At 56.0% G+C, this 15,287-nt stretch overlaps 1 protein-coding gene across 2 annotated transcripts in view; it reads left to right on the top strand.

The window, feature by feature from the left end:
- Positions 1–529: 529 nt before the first annotated feature.
- SEZ6 (seizure related 6 homolog) overlaps positions 530–15,287 on the top strand; it is a 48,175-nt gene continuing 33,417 nt past the window's right edge. The window contains exon 1 of one of the 2 annotated variants that reach the window (XM_005220112.5): positions 530–729. In XM_005220112.5, the coding sequence (XP_005220169.1) occupies positions 675–729 (55 nt within the window). In that variant the 5' untranslated portion in view covers positions 530–674. 2 annotated transcript variants of the gene reach the window in all.

Genomic DNA, 15,287 nt, shown 5'->3' with positions numbered 1-15,287 from the left:
TGTGAGCACAGTTTGCTGCTGATGCAGCTGCCTGGAGCCCTGGCATTTATTGAGCGCAAAGTAATAATTTATTGTCCTTTGTACGCTCAAAAGCCATCTTCATTATGGGCTCGGGACGGAGCTGCCACAAGGGCACGCGGGCCTCGCCAGCTACCTCATACGCGAACGCCTTCCCAGGTCACCCTTGGCGCCCTCAGGTACCAGGATGGGGTGGGGAGAGATGATAACAGGGTGGCTCTCTCACGGAGACATCAGGTTAGAACCCCACCTCCTCGGTAGGCTGCTAATGAGGGAGAGGGCGGCAGACTTGGCTGGGCGTGGGCAGCGGGGAAGGGTGGGGGCCGTGTGCCCACGTTAGCAGGGAAGTCCTTCCTCAGAGCTGGCGGCGGCGCAGGGAGGCTGTCCTCCCGCCGCTGGGTCTTCTGCGCCTTTGCTTGAGACTTTACGGTAAGCCGCTCCTCCCGCGCCCCCGCCCCCAGCCCCGCGCGGCGATCCCCGGCGCCGACGCCAGGCGCTGGCCGTGGTGCTGATTCTGTCAGGCGCTGGCGGCGGCGGCGGCGGCCACGCTCCCTCTTCCCCGGTCGGACCCGGCTCTGTCCCCCGCGCCCGAGCCCAGCTGAGCTCCCAGCCCTCCCGTCGCAGCCCCGATCTGGGGCGCGGCCGCCACCGGCACCATGCGCCCGGCAGCCCTGCTGCTCCTGCCCTCGCTGCTGGCGCTCCTGGTTCACGGTAAGGGACCTCAGAGTCCGGCGGCAGGGGCAGGGTCCTGGGGGGTGGGAAGAGAGGACTGTCCCCGAGCTCAGCTCCGCGTATCTGGCTGTCCAGGTCTGGTACCGCGCTCCGCCGGTTGCTCTGCCCCCCGCGCCGGCCAAGCCGGGCGGGGTGCGGGCTCCGCGGGGCGGGAAGCTGCCGCTGCTCCCGCCATTCGCACCCGGCCGAGACCTCGCCTTTAATCATCTCTCCGGATCTAATGGGATTTCTCAGCTGCAATTCATCACGCCACCCCCTCCCCGCACACACTCACGCGTTCACCCGCGCGCTACCTCTCCACACTCCCCGGGCGTCTAGGAGCGTTGGGGCGCGCGTGCCGGGGGGAGGACGGCACAGGGCAGTGAGTCGGGACGGTCCCGCTGGCGGCCCGCAGTCCCGCCTCCCTTGTCGCCCGCCAAACTTCGTTCGACTTTGCCGCCGGTTCTGGGGCCTCTCACAGAGGAGGGACGGGGCCAGATGGCGGCGGGACCCGGAATTGGGACTTCGCCCACCTCTCTCCTCCTTGGCGCTGCCACGCAGAGGTCGGGATTTAGAGTACCATTCCAGGGAGAAACTCGAGGGGCCCGGGGACCCCTATCTGGCTCCTTGTTCTGCCCTGGGCTGCAACAGCTGAAATCTTGGGATAAAAACTCCGTCCTCTCCGGAGCCCTTTCCTTGCACCTTCCACCCTTGCACACTCCCAGAGCTCTTCCTCCCTCCCGGCCTGCCGTCCTGCTGCGGCCCCCACCCACCCCATGGCCGCAGACTCATCGCGGGAGGACTGGCACCCCACCCTGAGGTCCTCCGTCCCCCGCTTGGAGTCAGGGCTCCAACTTCATCAGTCCTGGGTCGAGGGAAGCTTGGCCATGAAGTGGGCAGCGAGGGAATGTTAGGGAGACAATGAGGGGTTCTGTGCCTTGAGGAAGGAAGGTTTCCGAGTCTGTCTCCACGGAACCTGCCCTGGCTCAAACAAACACTCATCAAAACTGAGGGCACCCACCTCTTTCTTCCACTGCAGCCAGTCGGCTGGTGGGATCGCTGAAATCTTGCTTGGCATTGGGACCCACCATCCCTTAGGAGTGTGGTTAGTAGGGCATGATGCGGAGGAGGAAGAAGGTGGGAGTTTCTAACCTCATCATTCCATCTTCCCTGGCGTCGTTGGAGCTCAGCACAGTGGAGATGGGGCCAGATTGGCCCCCCGGGCCTCAGTTTTCTTTGCTCTGCGTCCTCAGAGACATGGAAGCCCCTCTCCGAGCCTCTAGCTAGCACACAGCCAGGTATGCTCGCTCTGCTCCCTGGCTGCCCGTGCCGGGTTCTTTTGTGATTCCAGGAATTCAGTACTATGTGTTCCCATTGAGGGAGAGGGAAAAAGTCCTGGATGCCCTGCCGAGCTGGTGCAGGGAGAAAGGAGAGACGCTTACATCCTGGCCCAGCTATCGGAAAATGTCCCTGGGAGTTTGGGACGCATATTGAGATTGGGCCACATTCTTGTGCTGGACAGCTCCCTTGGGGTGCAGAGCCTGTGTGTGCCTCCTAATCTGTAGTCTAAAGGCTCCTGTGAGGGTGTGTGGGGCTGCTGTGAATGTAATCAGGGCCCAGAGTGTGTGGAGTAGTAGGTCCAAGTGTCTCTGTGCTTCAGAAGGTCTGGATGTTGCATGAGGGCTCAGCAGTGAGTGGGTGTGAGGAGTGTGGAAGGCCGCTAGTGTGCGATGCAGCCTCTGCCAGAGAGTTCCCTGCAGGGCTAGAGTGAAACTGTGGGTCTCCAGGAGGATGGCTGGGGTGGCCGGGAGCCCGGCGGGGCCTCGCTGGGGTCATGGGTGTGAGCATGGAGAAGAATCAGTTCACTCTGTGGCCGAGAGTCTGTGTGTCTCCAGCCAGTGTCCCTCCCTAACCATCTGGACCTCTTCAGTGCCCAAGAGACTTCTCCCCAAGTGATATGTGGAATAGGGGTCTGCCTGCTTGGAAAGATCTTTGTTTATATCCACCCCCTCAAAGGAGAAGAGGAAGCAGCCCAGCAATGCCAGGCATGAGGAGAGAACGCCTGGACCTGGGCCAGCCCTGGTGCACCTCTTCCTCCCAGCAGGGCTGCAAGGTCCCAGTCCTTGGGGTACTGAGTGGTCTCACTGAGAGACAATACACTGGGCCATCTCAGGACTCCTGGGGGCTTCAGCTATGAGAAGGAGGCCCCAAGCAGTAAGGGCCTCAGGCTGTGAGCATTTGCGGCCTGAGTGCTACATCCCTCAGCCTCGTGGCCTCGAGAGGGGGCCCTCAGAGCTTTGCTCACGTTTAGGCAGAGAGACACAGATGCAGCCAGACGTGGCCCAGAAGTGGCGGGAGATGGGAGAGGTGGAGACCTGGGGGTGCACGGCAAGATGTTGCTGGGCCAAGCTCAACCCCATGAGCTCAGCTCCCTACTTCCTCTGCAGCCGCAGGGGCACAGTCAGCATTAGGCTTGAGGGGCACCGTGAGCCACCGGTAATCCTCCTGCAGTTGGTAGCTGGAGATCCTGCCACGAGGGGGGAGGAATGCTGTTTGGGAGGGGCAGTGTGTGCCCAAGCCTGCTGTGTCAGTTTAATGATTTTTAATGAGCAATTACCTTTAGTCATTCTCCTAATTTCTGAATATCAATAAAGTTAATTAAACTCTGCATGTGTGAACGTGGCCTGGGGAGATGGTGAAGGTGGAAGCAGCAGAAACTGGGGTGAGACTTGGGTCTCCAGAGGCAGAGGCTCCCTCCACTGGCTGTGTGACCTTGGACCTGATGCTCCCCGTCTCTGAACTCTGATGGAGTGTTCGGTGGGAAGAGTGAGGGAGGGGACAGGAAGTAGGGGTCATTCATTGTGCCAAGAACTGGGGAACAGGGTCTGGAAGGTAAGAAGAGAAGGAAAATCTGGCCTCCAGGAGCCCTAGTGCTGAAAGGGTTAACAAACCAGGGCTGCCTTAACCTGAAATGGTAATTGCTGCTTCCTGCAGACTCTGTGGTAGGTGCTGGAGTCTCAAGGTACATTCCTGAGTCTGGGGGCTGAAGCCAAAGCTAGCGCCAAGCCCTTTTCCCTGTTGCCCAGCCTGGCACATTGTGAGAGTGCGGGGACAAGGCTCAGTGGGAGGCAGTCTAGACTGTACCCAGAGCCCCAGGGGTTGACATGGCAGCCAGGAGACTCCCCTGGGCTTCTGAGGAGACTGGAGGGCCCAGAGACTGCTGTGGACTGGAGGGAAAGTCTGGGTTGGCTTTTTACCCCTCACAGGCCCAAGCTCATCAAGCTTGGCAGGCCCTGGCGGCGGTCCCAGCTTCCTCAGCAGGGTGGCAGCTTAAAATGCCTTGGGGACACCATGGGGCGCTAATGGGGATCGAGGAGACACAGGGACTGGGTTTAATTAGAAACTGGGCTTAATTAGAGCTTCTGTACCTCTCCCACCAATGGTTGTCTGAATGGTGGGGGGCACGTTAAAAATCCTGCTTCTTTAAAACCCTGCCTTCACCCCGGCCCTACCCAGGTGCCCAGCTTCCCTTCCCCTCCTTGTCCCCACTTCTCCAGGCCCCGTTTGCCAAGCTAGGCTCAGTTCAGGGATGCTGCGCCCCAGCCTGGGCAGAGCTGTCAGAGCTGGGTACCCCAGCCCCCAAATAAGAAAGAGGGTGTGGAAAAGGGCCTATAGGCAGGGGTTACTTTAGCGAAGGAACCTCTCACTTCAGGTGGTTAAGACCCTCAGGCTACCTGTCTGGCCTCAGGCATGCCTCTGTCCTCTGTAGGTCTCCACCTTCTGGAACGTTCAATTTAAGGGTGCACCACATTGGTGGTTGCCAAGCCTGAAAGCACATTAGGGCAGATTTCTGGGTCTTCAGCTTACTGGCCTGCTCTCAGGGAGGAAGAGCCAGGCTCCGTATGTAAGTGGCTGGGGGAGTGGTGTTGAGGAGACAATGCTACCAGCCAGAGTCAGCAGCTGGGAGGTGGGGAGCAGACACTCGGAGGTCTCCAAGGCCCCTTTCAGACTAATTCCAGCAGGAAGCCAACTTACCCAGCCAAGATGATCAGTTCCCGGAACTAGCCATGTTCTCATCAGCTTCTGGGCTCTTGCTGTCCCTTCTGCCTGAAATTCTTTTCCGCTCCTAGGCCAACCTGGCTCACTCTACCTCATGCTTCAGGTCCCAGCTTAGTTGGCCCTTCAGTTCTTCAGCATATATTTATGGGGCATCTACTCTACGGCTTCTCAGATCCTCAGCCTGAGCCGGGGCATTCTTCTGGGCTCCCACCACCCCCTGGCTTTCCCCCATCAAGTTGCCCACCTTGTGGGGTCACGAGCTCCTAGCGCCTGATGTCCCTTTCCAGGAGCAAGACTGAACACAGGAAGGAAGGCACCAAGTCTGTTCTGCTCAGACCCTCCATTTCAAGACAGTTCTAGAATTCTTCTTTGGAAGAAGTTTAGGGTCAGCTGCCTGTTCAGAAAGATGAGTTGGGTGCATGGCAGCTGGGACTGAAGCTGAGTTTGCGTAGCAAGCACACTATTTTTACATAGATTGTATGTTAGGATTTTTTCCCTTTCCTAACGGTTGGCCAATTATCCCAACTGTAAATTATAGCCTTGACTTAGTTTTTTCCTTCCACAAATTAAGCTGTCACGCCATCAGCCTGAGGTGGCTTGGGGGTGGGGTTCTGATGGCCATTCTAAGAAGGCTAAAGCCTCTCTCCAGCTGCCCTGGTACCACCACTGCTCCGGTCCCCAGGGGCACTTGGCGGACATTAAATACCCATTGAATAAACTCCCGACCTGGACAGGTAGGCAATGGCAGAGTTAAGCCCAGAGCCTAGACTTCTTGATTCCTTCCCATAGCATGTACCCACCACTTCTGCTGCCTGGGAGGGGTGCCCTGCATGAACTTAAGAACTGAGATAAGGGAGGGACAACCCCATGTCATCTGTCTTTATCACTTCCTCTTCCATCTCATCTTCAGACACCCTCTCAGAGCTTGGCAGGACCAATATGAAACCTTGGGAGCTGCTCTGAGCCTTTCACGCCCTTAAATGAAAAGGTGGAGGTGAAGGAGTCCTCCCGAACCACAACAATTCATGTCCATGAAGCTTCCACAGCTCCTAAAAGAGCCATCCCTTGGAAACATCCATCCCTAGGGGTTCATTCTTCATCCATCTCACAAACATCTTTTTGGGGTATGAGGCCTGTCTCAGTACCCTCAGGAGCCAAGTCTTTCATTTTTAAGCCTTTTCTATTTAATAAAACCAGAGACTAGTTATCTCCACTTTATAGATAGGAAAACTGAGTTTCAGAGATTAAGTTACTTACCCTGGGCTTAAAGCCAGTAAGTAATAAAATGACTCGAAAGTGCCTCCCCATTTTGCAAAATCTGGCTGCAGCCAGCACTGTGCCTACTCCCCCACCCTAAGGCAAATCTTCAGTACAAACAGATGAGAACCCAGGAGAGTATCACTATCCTATTAATAGTAGTAGCAACAATAATAGCAAGTATTTATTAGTTACCAACTAATGTGCCAGGCACTGTACTAAGTGCTTTATATATTAAACATTAGCTCATTTAGTCCCATATCATCTCTGTGAGGTAGAAGCTGTTATCTGCATTTTATAAGCCAAGTTCAAGGCCATGTTCAGACAGACCCAAGATATAAATGGCCCCTGACTTTCTTCTAGCACGTTTCTGGTGATGACAGTGGCTTATTTTCCTGACATCTACCCTCAGTCCTTACTGCTGCAGATTAGGTATATTTTATCTGGTTCAGTCCTTGGAGGGCAGAAGAAAAAAACACCCTTTCTGACACTTGGAGGTCAGGATAGAGCACAGGACTGGGGGTCAAGTGAACCCTGAAGTCTTGGCCCAGAGACCAGTGACCTTGGATAACTCTTACTCTCTGATCTTTTAGGAGACTTAGTGAATGAGAATACCAGTCACTCCTGTCCTGAAGCTGGGCTGCCCCACCTAGCCGGTACCCCCACTGCTGCTGAGGTTCAGCCCCTGGCGGGGAAGGCCCGAACTTGCCTTGAATCTCAGCTCTTGGACAGGACTGGGCACCAAGCCTGCCCCAGCTTCCCTCCACCTGCCCACCTGCCACCGGGCTGCCAGCCCTTGGAGGCGAGGATCGATGCCACAGCGCCGGCAGTGTTGTTGGCCATTGATTGTTGAGATTTCTCGGCGGGCTCTGGAGTAAACAAACCTGCCACTTCTCTAACAACAGTCCGGGTCTCAGGCTGCAGAGTCTGCAGCCTGGCTGGCAGGCAGGCTGGTGGAAAGGAGCCAGGGATGGGGGGGTGGGGGTGGGGGTGGGGTGGGGTCGGGTCCTGGCTGGGCCCAGCAGTGACAAGGGGCTCTGCCAGGAGATGAGAAGGAATGAGTGGGTGGGAAAGGGGCAATGGAGAGACAGAGAGAGAGTGAACCCTAGACCCTGTACATGCCTTGTTCAGTCCAACCTCTCCATTTTCCCTTAGCCATTTTCCCATACCTGGAATGCTATACCTGGAACCTTCTATTTGTTTCAGTTCAACCATTCCCTCTTTATCTGATCATCCAGCCCCCCAGGGTTCTCTCTCTTCTCTCAACACTACCCCACATCAGGAACTTAGCCTATCCATCCTTCACCCACCCATCCCCTCTCCATGCAACACCTCTCTATTTTCAGCACCTATCAGGTGCTTTAATAGGCAGGAATACAACATAATCCCTGCCCTTAATCTCCACAAGCTCAGCTGCGACTGCCTCACCACCGACACTACAGACTCTCTGATTTTAATTGAATGCGATACAAAAAAGTTGCTAAACAGCATCCAACCACTCACCTTCAAAAGGACAAGAGATTCCTAGCCAGGGACTCTTCTGAGCCTCAGTTTCTTACCTGCAGTGAGAGGGCTCATCTTTTTGGTCTTTGAGGGCCCCAGCAAGACTCTGGGATCTCTGGGCCAGGCTTGCTTGGTGCCCTCCATCACAACTCTTCCCATCTCTGCTGGGTCTGAGGGTCCCTTTAACCCCCCAAGAAGGCAGAGCAGATACAGGGTCCCTCCTGCCACCAAAAAGTTATGACCAACCTAGACAGCATATTCAAAAGCAGAGACATTACTTTGCCAACAAAGGCCCATCTAGTCAAGGCTACGGTTTTTCCAGTAGTCATGTATGGATGTGAGAGTTGGACTATAAAGAAAGTTGAGCACCAAAGAATTGATGCTTTCAAACTGTGGTTTTGGAGAAGACTCTTGAGAGTCCCTCCTCAAGGAGATCCATCCAGTCCATCCTAAAGGAAATCAGTCCTGAATATTCACTGGAAGGACTGATGCTGAAACTCCAATACTTTGGCCACCTGATGTGAAGAACTGACTCATTTGAAAAGATCCTGATGCTGGGAAAGATTGAAGGTGGAAGGTGGGAGGAGAAGGGGATGACAGAGGATGAGATGGTTGAATGGCGTCACTGACTCAATGGACATAAATTTGAGCAAACTCTGGGAGTTGGTGATGGATAGGGAGGCCTGGTGTGCTGCAGTCCATGGGGTTGCAAAGAGTCAGACACAACTGAGCTGAAGTGAACCGAATCTGCCACTGAACCACAAGTGTTGCAGAATAATCCAAGGTGGGGGTCTCTCCCTTCCCGCAGTGAAGTCCCCAGGAGCCCAGTTGGACTCCTGCACCCTGGCAAAAACCTCAGCATCTCCCCCAGTCACCCACGCCTCCCCTCCCACTGACTCCTCTCTCTACCCTCAGGACTCTCCTTCCAGCTGGTCATGGGCTGCAAGGGCAGAACTGCAGGGCCCCTGTGAAAAGTGCCTGAACCACAGAGCAGCCCCCAACAGATGTTCATTTGCATGCTGTTTTACCCCGCTTTGCATTCTGTCTCCTTATTAAAGGCACAGAAGCAGACCCAGCCCCTCCCACTCCCAGCCCCTATCCCTCCTCCCCTCCCCCCACCCACAGCTTCTCCCTCCCTCCCTGCAGCCCAGCAGCTGAGCATCAGCTCCTTTGTCCCCCAAGCGGCCACCTGCTGAGCGTCTGGCCCCGGTCCCACCAGCCAGCAGGTGCCTAGGGAGCCCCAGAGCCTGTAAGGGGGGATACTGCACCGTGTGGAGAGCCAAGTTGTGCCTCAGCGGGGAGGGGGTGGCCCCAAAGGAAGAACATGACTAGAAGGATGCTGGTCAGAGGGCCAGGACTCCCGGGGTTTAAACCTGATACTGGCTCTTACTAGCTAGGTGCTGCTGCTGTGTGTGCTCAGTCGCTCAGTCATGTCCAGCTGTTTTGTGACCCCATCGACTGTAGCCCTCCAGGCTCCTCTGTCCATTGGATTTCCCAGGCAAGCATACTAGAGGGGGGTAGCCATTCCTTTCTCCAGAGGATCTTCCCTATCCAGGGATTGAACTCAGGTCTCCTGCATAGCAGGCAGATTCTTTACTGGCTGAGCCACCAGGGAAGCCCTTACTACCTAGGTGACTTGGGGCAAATCATGTCACTCCCCTGTGTCTCAGTTTCCTCAGGAATTCATGGCACCTGTCCCACCTCTTTCAAAAAACAGCATCCAGATCAAAGAAAATCAGAGGAGTTGGTGACAGGGAAGAAACTGGAAGCCCTGCTTAAGAGGAGCATATGCCTATAGCCGGAGCTGTCCAGCACCAGGAGGGGCTGATTTCCAGGTAGTCACTGGAGGGGCAGATCAGAAAGCGGAGGAGTCTAGGGCTGGCCTATAAGTTAGGGGTGGGCAGTGAGCACAAGCTGGCCCAGGCCTGACTAGGAAGCTGAAACTAGCCATTGGGGGTAGGGTGCTTCTAAGGGCCTTCACCCTGGCTTGCTGCTCTGATGGACATTCTGAGATATCATTTATATCCAGCAAGGGGATGTGCTAGTGATTTAAAACATCTGCTCAGGCAGCTGGCAGGCTCCCTCCTGTTGTGAGGTCCTATTTTCTGGCTGGTTAGAGGAAGTGGGGGAGAGGGATTCACTTTCTTTTGAGGACAGAAGAGCCCCTGGCATCTCCAGGGAAAGGTGTAAGGGACCAAACAAGGCTAGTCTGATGGAGGTCACCAGTGCATCTGCTTGTCCAGCCTCCCCTTGTCCGCCTTCCTTCACTGCCCACTCCATTCTTCCCACCTTCTGACAGAGTTCTAGCCTTGATCTTTTGGGTCCAGCCATCTCCCGCTCATCCCCCTACCCTACCTGCCAGTCTAGGCCTGCTGTTCAGGTCGGGTGCTGCCCTGAGCCTAGTCTGTTTCACTTGTATTCCTGATGCTACCCCTGGTGTTCCCGGGTCCTTCACTGCCCTCGGCCTCAAGCAGAAGAGACTGGCAGGGACACGGGGAGAGGACTTAGCCTTCTCAACTCAAGGCGTACACACACTCCACCTGGCAGGGTCCTTGGAAGAAGTCAGAGCAAGGTTGGGGCAAGAGAGGAGACAGAGGGATTAGGGGCCGCACAGCTGAGTCCATCTGGTGTTCTCAGGGGGTCTGGAGGAGAAGAAGCCCCAGATTTGCAGGTAGCCATGTCTGTATACATCTTGCCCTGGCTGGTCCATTTAACCCTGGGTGTCTGTGTCCATATGTCCCTGCATGTCTGTGCACTCCTGTCCCCATACCCTGGGACTCTGTGGCCCTGGGTGCAGGAACTGCAGGTCTCAGCTCTGCTGGTCTCTCCTCTCCCCAGAGCCCATTCCACTCTCTTCCTCCCCAATCTTGGGCTCCACTGACCCCTCAAGGAGACTTGAGCTGCTGCTGCTATTTTTAGCAGCTCTGTACCCCTCCCCTCCCCCACTCGGGCTTGCTGGGGGAAGTGGGGAGGACAAGCTGAGCCTGGGGAGCCTCAGAGTCCCATGGAAACAAGGGGAGACTGGGATGGTCCACAGGTACAGGGGCCATGCCCTGGGGAAGCTTAGGCCCCATGCCACCAGGAGAAGGTCCCAGGCTGCCCTTTCTCTGCCCCCTCCAAGCCTCTAAGTGCAGATCCCAGGCCTCCAGGGACTCTTCCACAGGACATTTAGAAGTAAGGCAGGACTCTCAGAGTTTCCCCCATAGAAGCTGGAAGGGCAGAATGGGGTTCAAAGTGGCAGGAAGTCAAGGGAGAGAGCATACCTGGATGAGATTACCCTACCCACACGCACACACACACACACACACACGGTCTTCTGGTGCTGGAGATGAGGAGACCGGGGCCCAGCAACAACCAGAGGAAATGGGCAAGTCAACAGAGCATAGTCACCTGCCCTGCCAGGCCCCCTCCGCCTCTACCACTGCCCACCATGAGGCTCCATCAATTCTGCACTTGGGCACTGAGAGTAGAGGGGCTCTCCACCCACTCACCCACCCACCCACAGAACCTAGAAGAAACCAGGAAGGAAGTACTACATGGAAAGCCAAAGCAGGCCCAGAGAGAGCAAGAAAAGCCCAAGGTCACACAGCCTGTCAGTGGCAAAGCTACCTCCCACGCTGGAGACGGCTCTGACAAGGCCTCACCAGGCTCCTCCAGGGGAGAGAGACCCCTCCTCAGCATTGAGGATCAGGGCAGCTGGGGGTCTAGGCTCAGCCAACTCCCTCAACCCATCTCCTCCCAGATATAGCTGACAGAACCAGCCACAGGGCAAAGGTCACAAGGTCACTTGGACCCTTGGTACACAGAGTGAGCCTCGTCCTCTGACTAAAGGCCACAGAATGTTGGGGCTACCAGGCTCAGAGGTGGGCACAGGACCTGGGAGCCACCTAAGTACGGCCAGTTTTTGAACTTCAGAGAGGGTTGGGAAGGGGCAGCAACCCAGAGATGCTGATCTAGGACCCAGGGTGGTACCCGATCTCGGGTCCTGGTGCCTTGCTGGGCTCAGCGGCTGGGAGGGATTCTCCTTGACCAGTGTCTGAACTTGGGCAGGGGGCAGAGGATGGAGGGGATGGCCATTCCTCCTTAGAACAACCCTCCTGTTCCCTAACTCCACCACTGGGCTGGTACCAGCTCCAAGGAGAATATCTTTCTGCCTTCACAGCCTTCCTCATCCCAGCTGACATTTCCAAGGTTTCCAGTCAGAGAAATATAATCCCTGCTGTCACTGAGGAGGTGGTGGGAGCTGTTGGTGCTGGGGGAGGGCTGACCTGAACACCCAGCTTGGGGCCACGTCCCTCCTCTGCCCTGGCCAGTGTTCCTGCCAGTGGGCATGATGGAGTGGAGTTCGGCAGACTGATCAGCTTTCTGGTGGTGAGGGAGGTGATGCCCAAGGATGCCCAGTGTTCCTCCTCTTTCTTCCAGCCTGCCCCAGGGATGGCCATCAGTCCTGCTGCCCCCCAAGCCCAGCCCTTAGTTCTCTCCCAATCCCCCACCTCAGGCCCCCAACTCCCGTGCCTCCTGCCAAGCACCAGGGACTGTGAGCCGGCAGGATTAGGACCCCCAGGTCCCCGGGGGTAGCGGGCAGGCAGGAAGGAGAACACAGGGCCGCAGGGGAAGGTGTAGAGCACAGCAGGTGACGCTGTAGCAGAGGCCTCATTAATCACCTCTCCAGCCCCCAGCTCTGCAGTGGCGAGACCATATTAGATTTTAAATTGGAAAGCGGCGAACGTGGCAGTTAGCTGGGAGCTCCCTGTACCCTGAGCCCCTGGTCACAGCCTTACGGGAGGGAGGAGGCTGTGGGGAGGAGAGGGCAGGAGCCCAGAGCCCTGTCCCTTCTCCCCGCCACACACCCAGAGCCTGGGGAGCTGTCCCGGCCACAGGGCTCTGGGAAGGGTCAAGGCGAGGTCCAAAAAGGTGGCAGAGTGAGAAGGAGGGAGCCCAGCTGCCTTTGGGAGAAAGGCATCACTTCTGGGAGGCAGAGCTGCCCAGACTTGAGGACCGTGAGGCCGGGTTCTAGGGTATGGCATCCACAGGCAAGGACAAGTGGAAACGACTTATGTTAGTGTGTCTGGAACTACACATGCGCGTGCGTGCAGGCACATACACTCAGGTGTACACATAGGCCCACATAATCACATGTGAAGCAGCAACTCTGCAGTAAAAACTTAAGCCCAGGCTGTGGAGCAGGAAGACCTAGTTCAAGCCCCTTATTTGCTAATTCCCTCCCATGTGAACTAGGATGAATCACTTTGCCTCTCAGCCTCAGTCTCTTCACATGTAAAGTGTAAAATATTGATTCCAGGAATAAAAGGCACTGCTCTGGGCAGAAGACAGCTCCCTAGGAAGTCCTGCCTAACCCATGGAGGGTGCTCAGTGTGAGGCCCTCCCCTGGGCCCAAGGTCAGGCAACTACTCTGGGGCTGCCCCAGGAGTCCTGGGGTGGTGGCCAGGCCAGGCTCCCTGCCCGCATGTGTCTGGCTGGGCAGGGAGGTAGGGGCAGGTCGGCCAGCACAGCAGGCAGTTTCATAGAATGCCACACACCCTGAGCCCATCCAGGGCCAAGCATTCCTGGCTGCCCTCCATCCATGAAGACCTCCTACAGTGGCTCTGCCCGAGCTCCCCAAATTGCCCACTGAACACCCCACTTCTCAGAACACCAGTGCTCGGACAAGGTTGGGAAGCAGACATCATGGGTTGATGGACTGATTGGCTGACAGGCCCCTCTCTTGAGGCCTTTATGAAAAACATAAGGGAGTCCCAGGACTCCTTGTCACCTCTTCCTGCCTGGCCCCAGGCCCAAAGAGAGGGGTAGACACTGCCAGCCCATCTTAATCTTCTCTGGAATGCCATTCCCCCACCCCCACACTGGCCAGGCTCTTCCCTTCTGAAAAGTGAATACTGCTGGGGTCAAGAGGTCAGGTGATGGAGCTGCACTTTCCATCACGGTAGCTACTACATACATGTGGCGGTTTAAATTCATGAACATGAAATTGAATTTCAAATTTGGTGCCTCAGTCTCACTAGCCACACTTCAAGGGCTCACTCGCCATGTGTGGCCACTGACTACCATGTCACACATGCAAATATAAAACATTTCCATCATCACAAAAAGTTCTATTAGCCAGCACTGCTCTAGGGCTGCAAGGCGTCTACGTTTGAATCTGACACCTCCAAACCGGTAACTTGACAATTGCCCTTCCCTGGGTCCCTGTTTCTTCATCTATGAAAGTTTATATCTCAGAGTAATTGTGGGAGGTTAAATGAGTTGATTCTGGTAAAGCACTTCTAATGGTGCTAGGCGTGTGATAAATTCTCAGTAAACAATGAAAATGTTACTCGTTCAGTCATGTCCAACTCTTTGTGACCCCGTGGACTGTGGCCCACCGGGCTTCTCTGTCCGTGGAATTCTCTAGGCAAGAATACTGGAGTGGGTAGCCGTTCCCTCCTCCAGGGGATCTTTCCAACCCAGGGACCGAACCCAGGTCTCTTGCATTGCAGGCAGATTCTTTACCGTCTGAGCCACCAGTAAACAGTGGCCTTCTGTATTTTTTATTCATGGAGCCCTTTGTGGGTCACTGGATCCTGGAAGGTGAGACTGGGCAGGGCCCTTAGATACCTTCTCTGTTTTACTGATGGGGAAATGGAGGCTTGGGCTGGGGGAGTGATTTCTGCAGAGGGATTAACCTCATAGGGGCAGGACCAGGACTGGCGGGCCGACTCCTGGCTGTTGCCTGCTACACCCACCCACACTCCCTGCATCTGGCAAGAAGACCCCAACCCTGGAGCTGATGAAGCCCAGGGTTACCCACCCCCCTAGTACAGTGGGGGTGGTAGCTGCTCCTGGCACACCTCCTGTCGCTGGAGGTATACCCTCAGATGGCAGATGGCCCCAGGAGTAGTGAAGCGTTCACTGTTCAGAACAGTTGGGCCAGATGCTCTTTGAGCCCCAGCATCTTGAGTTCTAGCCCTGCCCCAGGTTTGCTGTGTGACCTGGGAAACCTCTCTGGATTCCGTTTCTTCCTGTGTGAATGAGGGTGGGCTGAGATGTTCACAGAGACTACAAGAGCTCAGATTCTGGGGACTGGCCACTTTCTTGCCTGGATCCCAGCCAAGAGGAGGTGCCCCATTCATCTCTGTGCTCCAGATTTGACCAAACTGCCACAAGTTGGCCAAGAGAAGGTAGTAAGAGGGTGCAATGGGGCAGTGGTCAATGGCAGAGGAAGGGAGGATAGTCTAAGTCTGGAGGCCCACCGGCTCGTGCCGGTAGAGAGTCTTCATCAAGTGCCAGTTGGGGCTGTGCTGGGGCACTGCCAAGGGCTGACTGCCCATCTTCTCCCTTCAGGACACACCCACCCTCCCCTGCCCACCCCTACTGGCCAAGGGCCAAGTACTTTGGGGAGCAGGAAGCCTTCTGAGTGTGCAGACATGCAGAATCCTGAGCCCACCCTGCACTGTGCTTGGCCCCAGGGTCAGCAACTACGAGCAGAGATGAAGGAAGAGAGATGTGCCTTGTGCTGGATCCTTGGCCATGGGCACAAGCTGTACCCATGCTGAGGGTCCACCAAGAAGTGCCACCAGGAGATCAGAGGAGAGAACTGTTGTCACCCCATGGGCCAGGCAGGGGTGGCTCCCTGCTGCCCAGGAGGGACTGGAGCTGGGTATGGTAGGATGGGGAAAGTTTAAAGAAGACTGTTAGATAGTTGCTCAGTCAAGTCCAACTATTTACGACCCCATGGACTG

The sequence above is a fragment of the Bos taurus genome, chromosome 19 (genome assembly GCF_002263795.3).
Source record: "Bos taurus isolate L1 Dominette 01449 registration number 42190680 breed Hereford chromosome 19, ARS-UCD2.0, whole genome shotgun sequence".
NCBI lineage: Eukaryota > Metazoa > Chordata > Mammalia > Artiodactyla > Bovidae > Bos > Bos taurus.
Note: the sequence above shows the minus strand (reverse complement) of the source record. Positions and strands in the feature narration are given on the sequence as shown.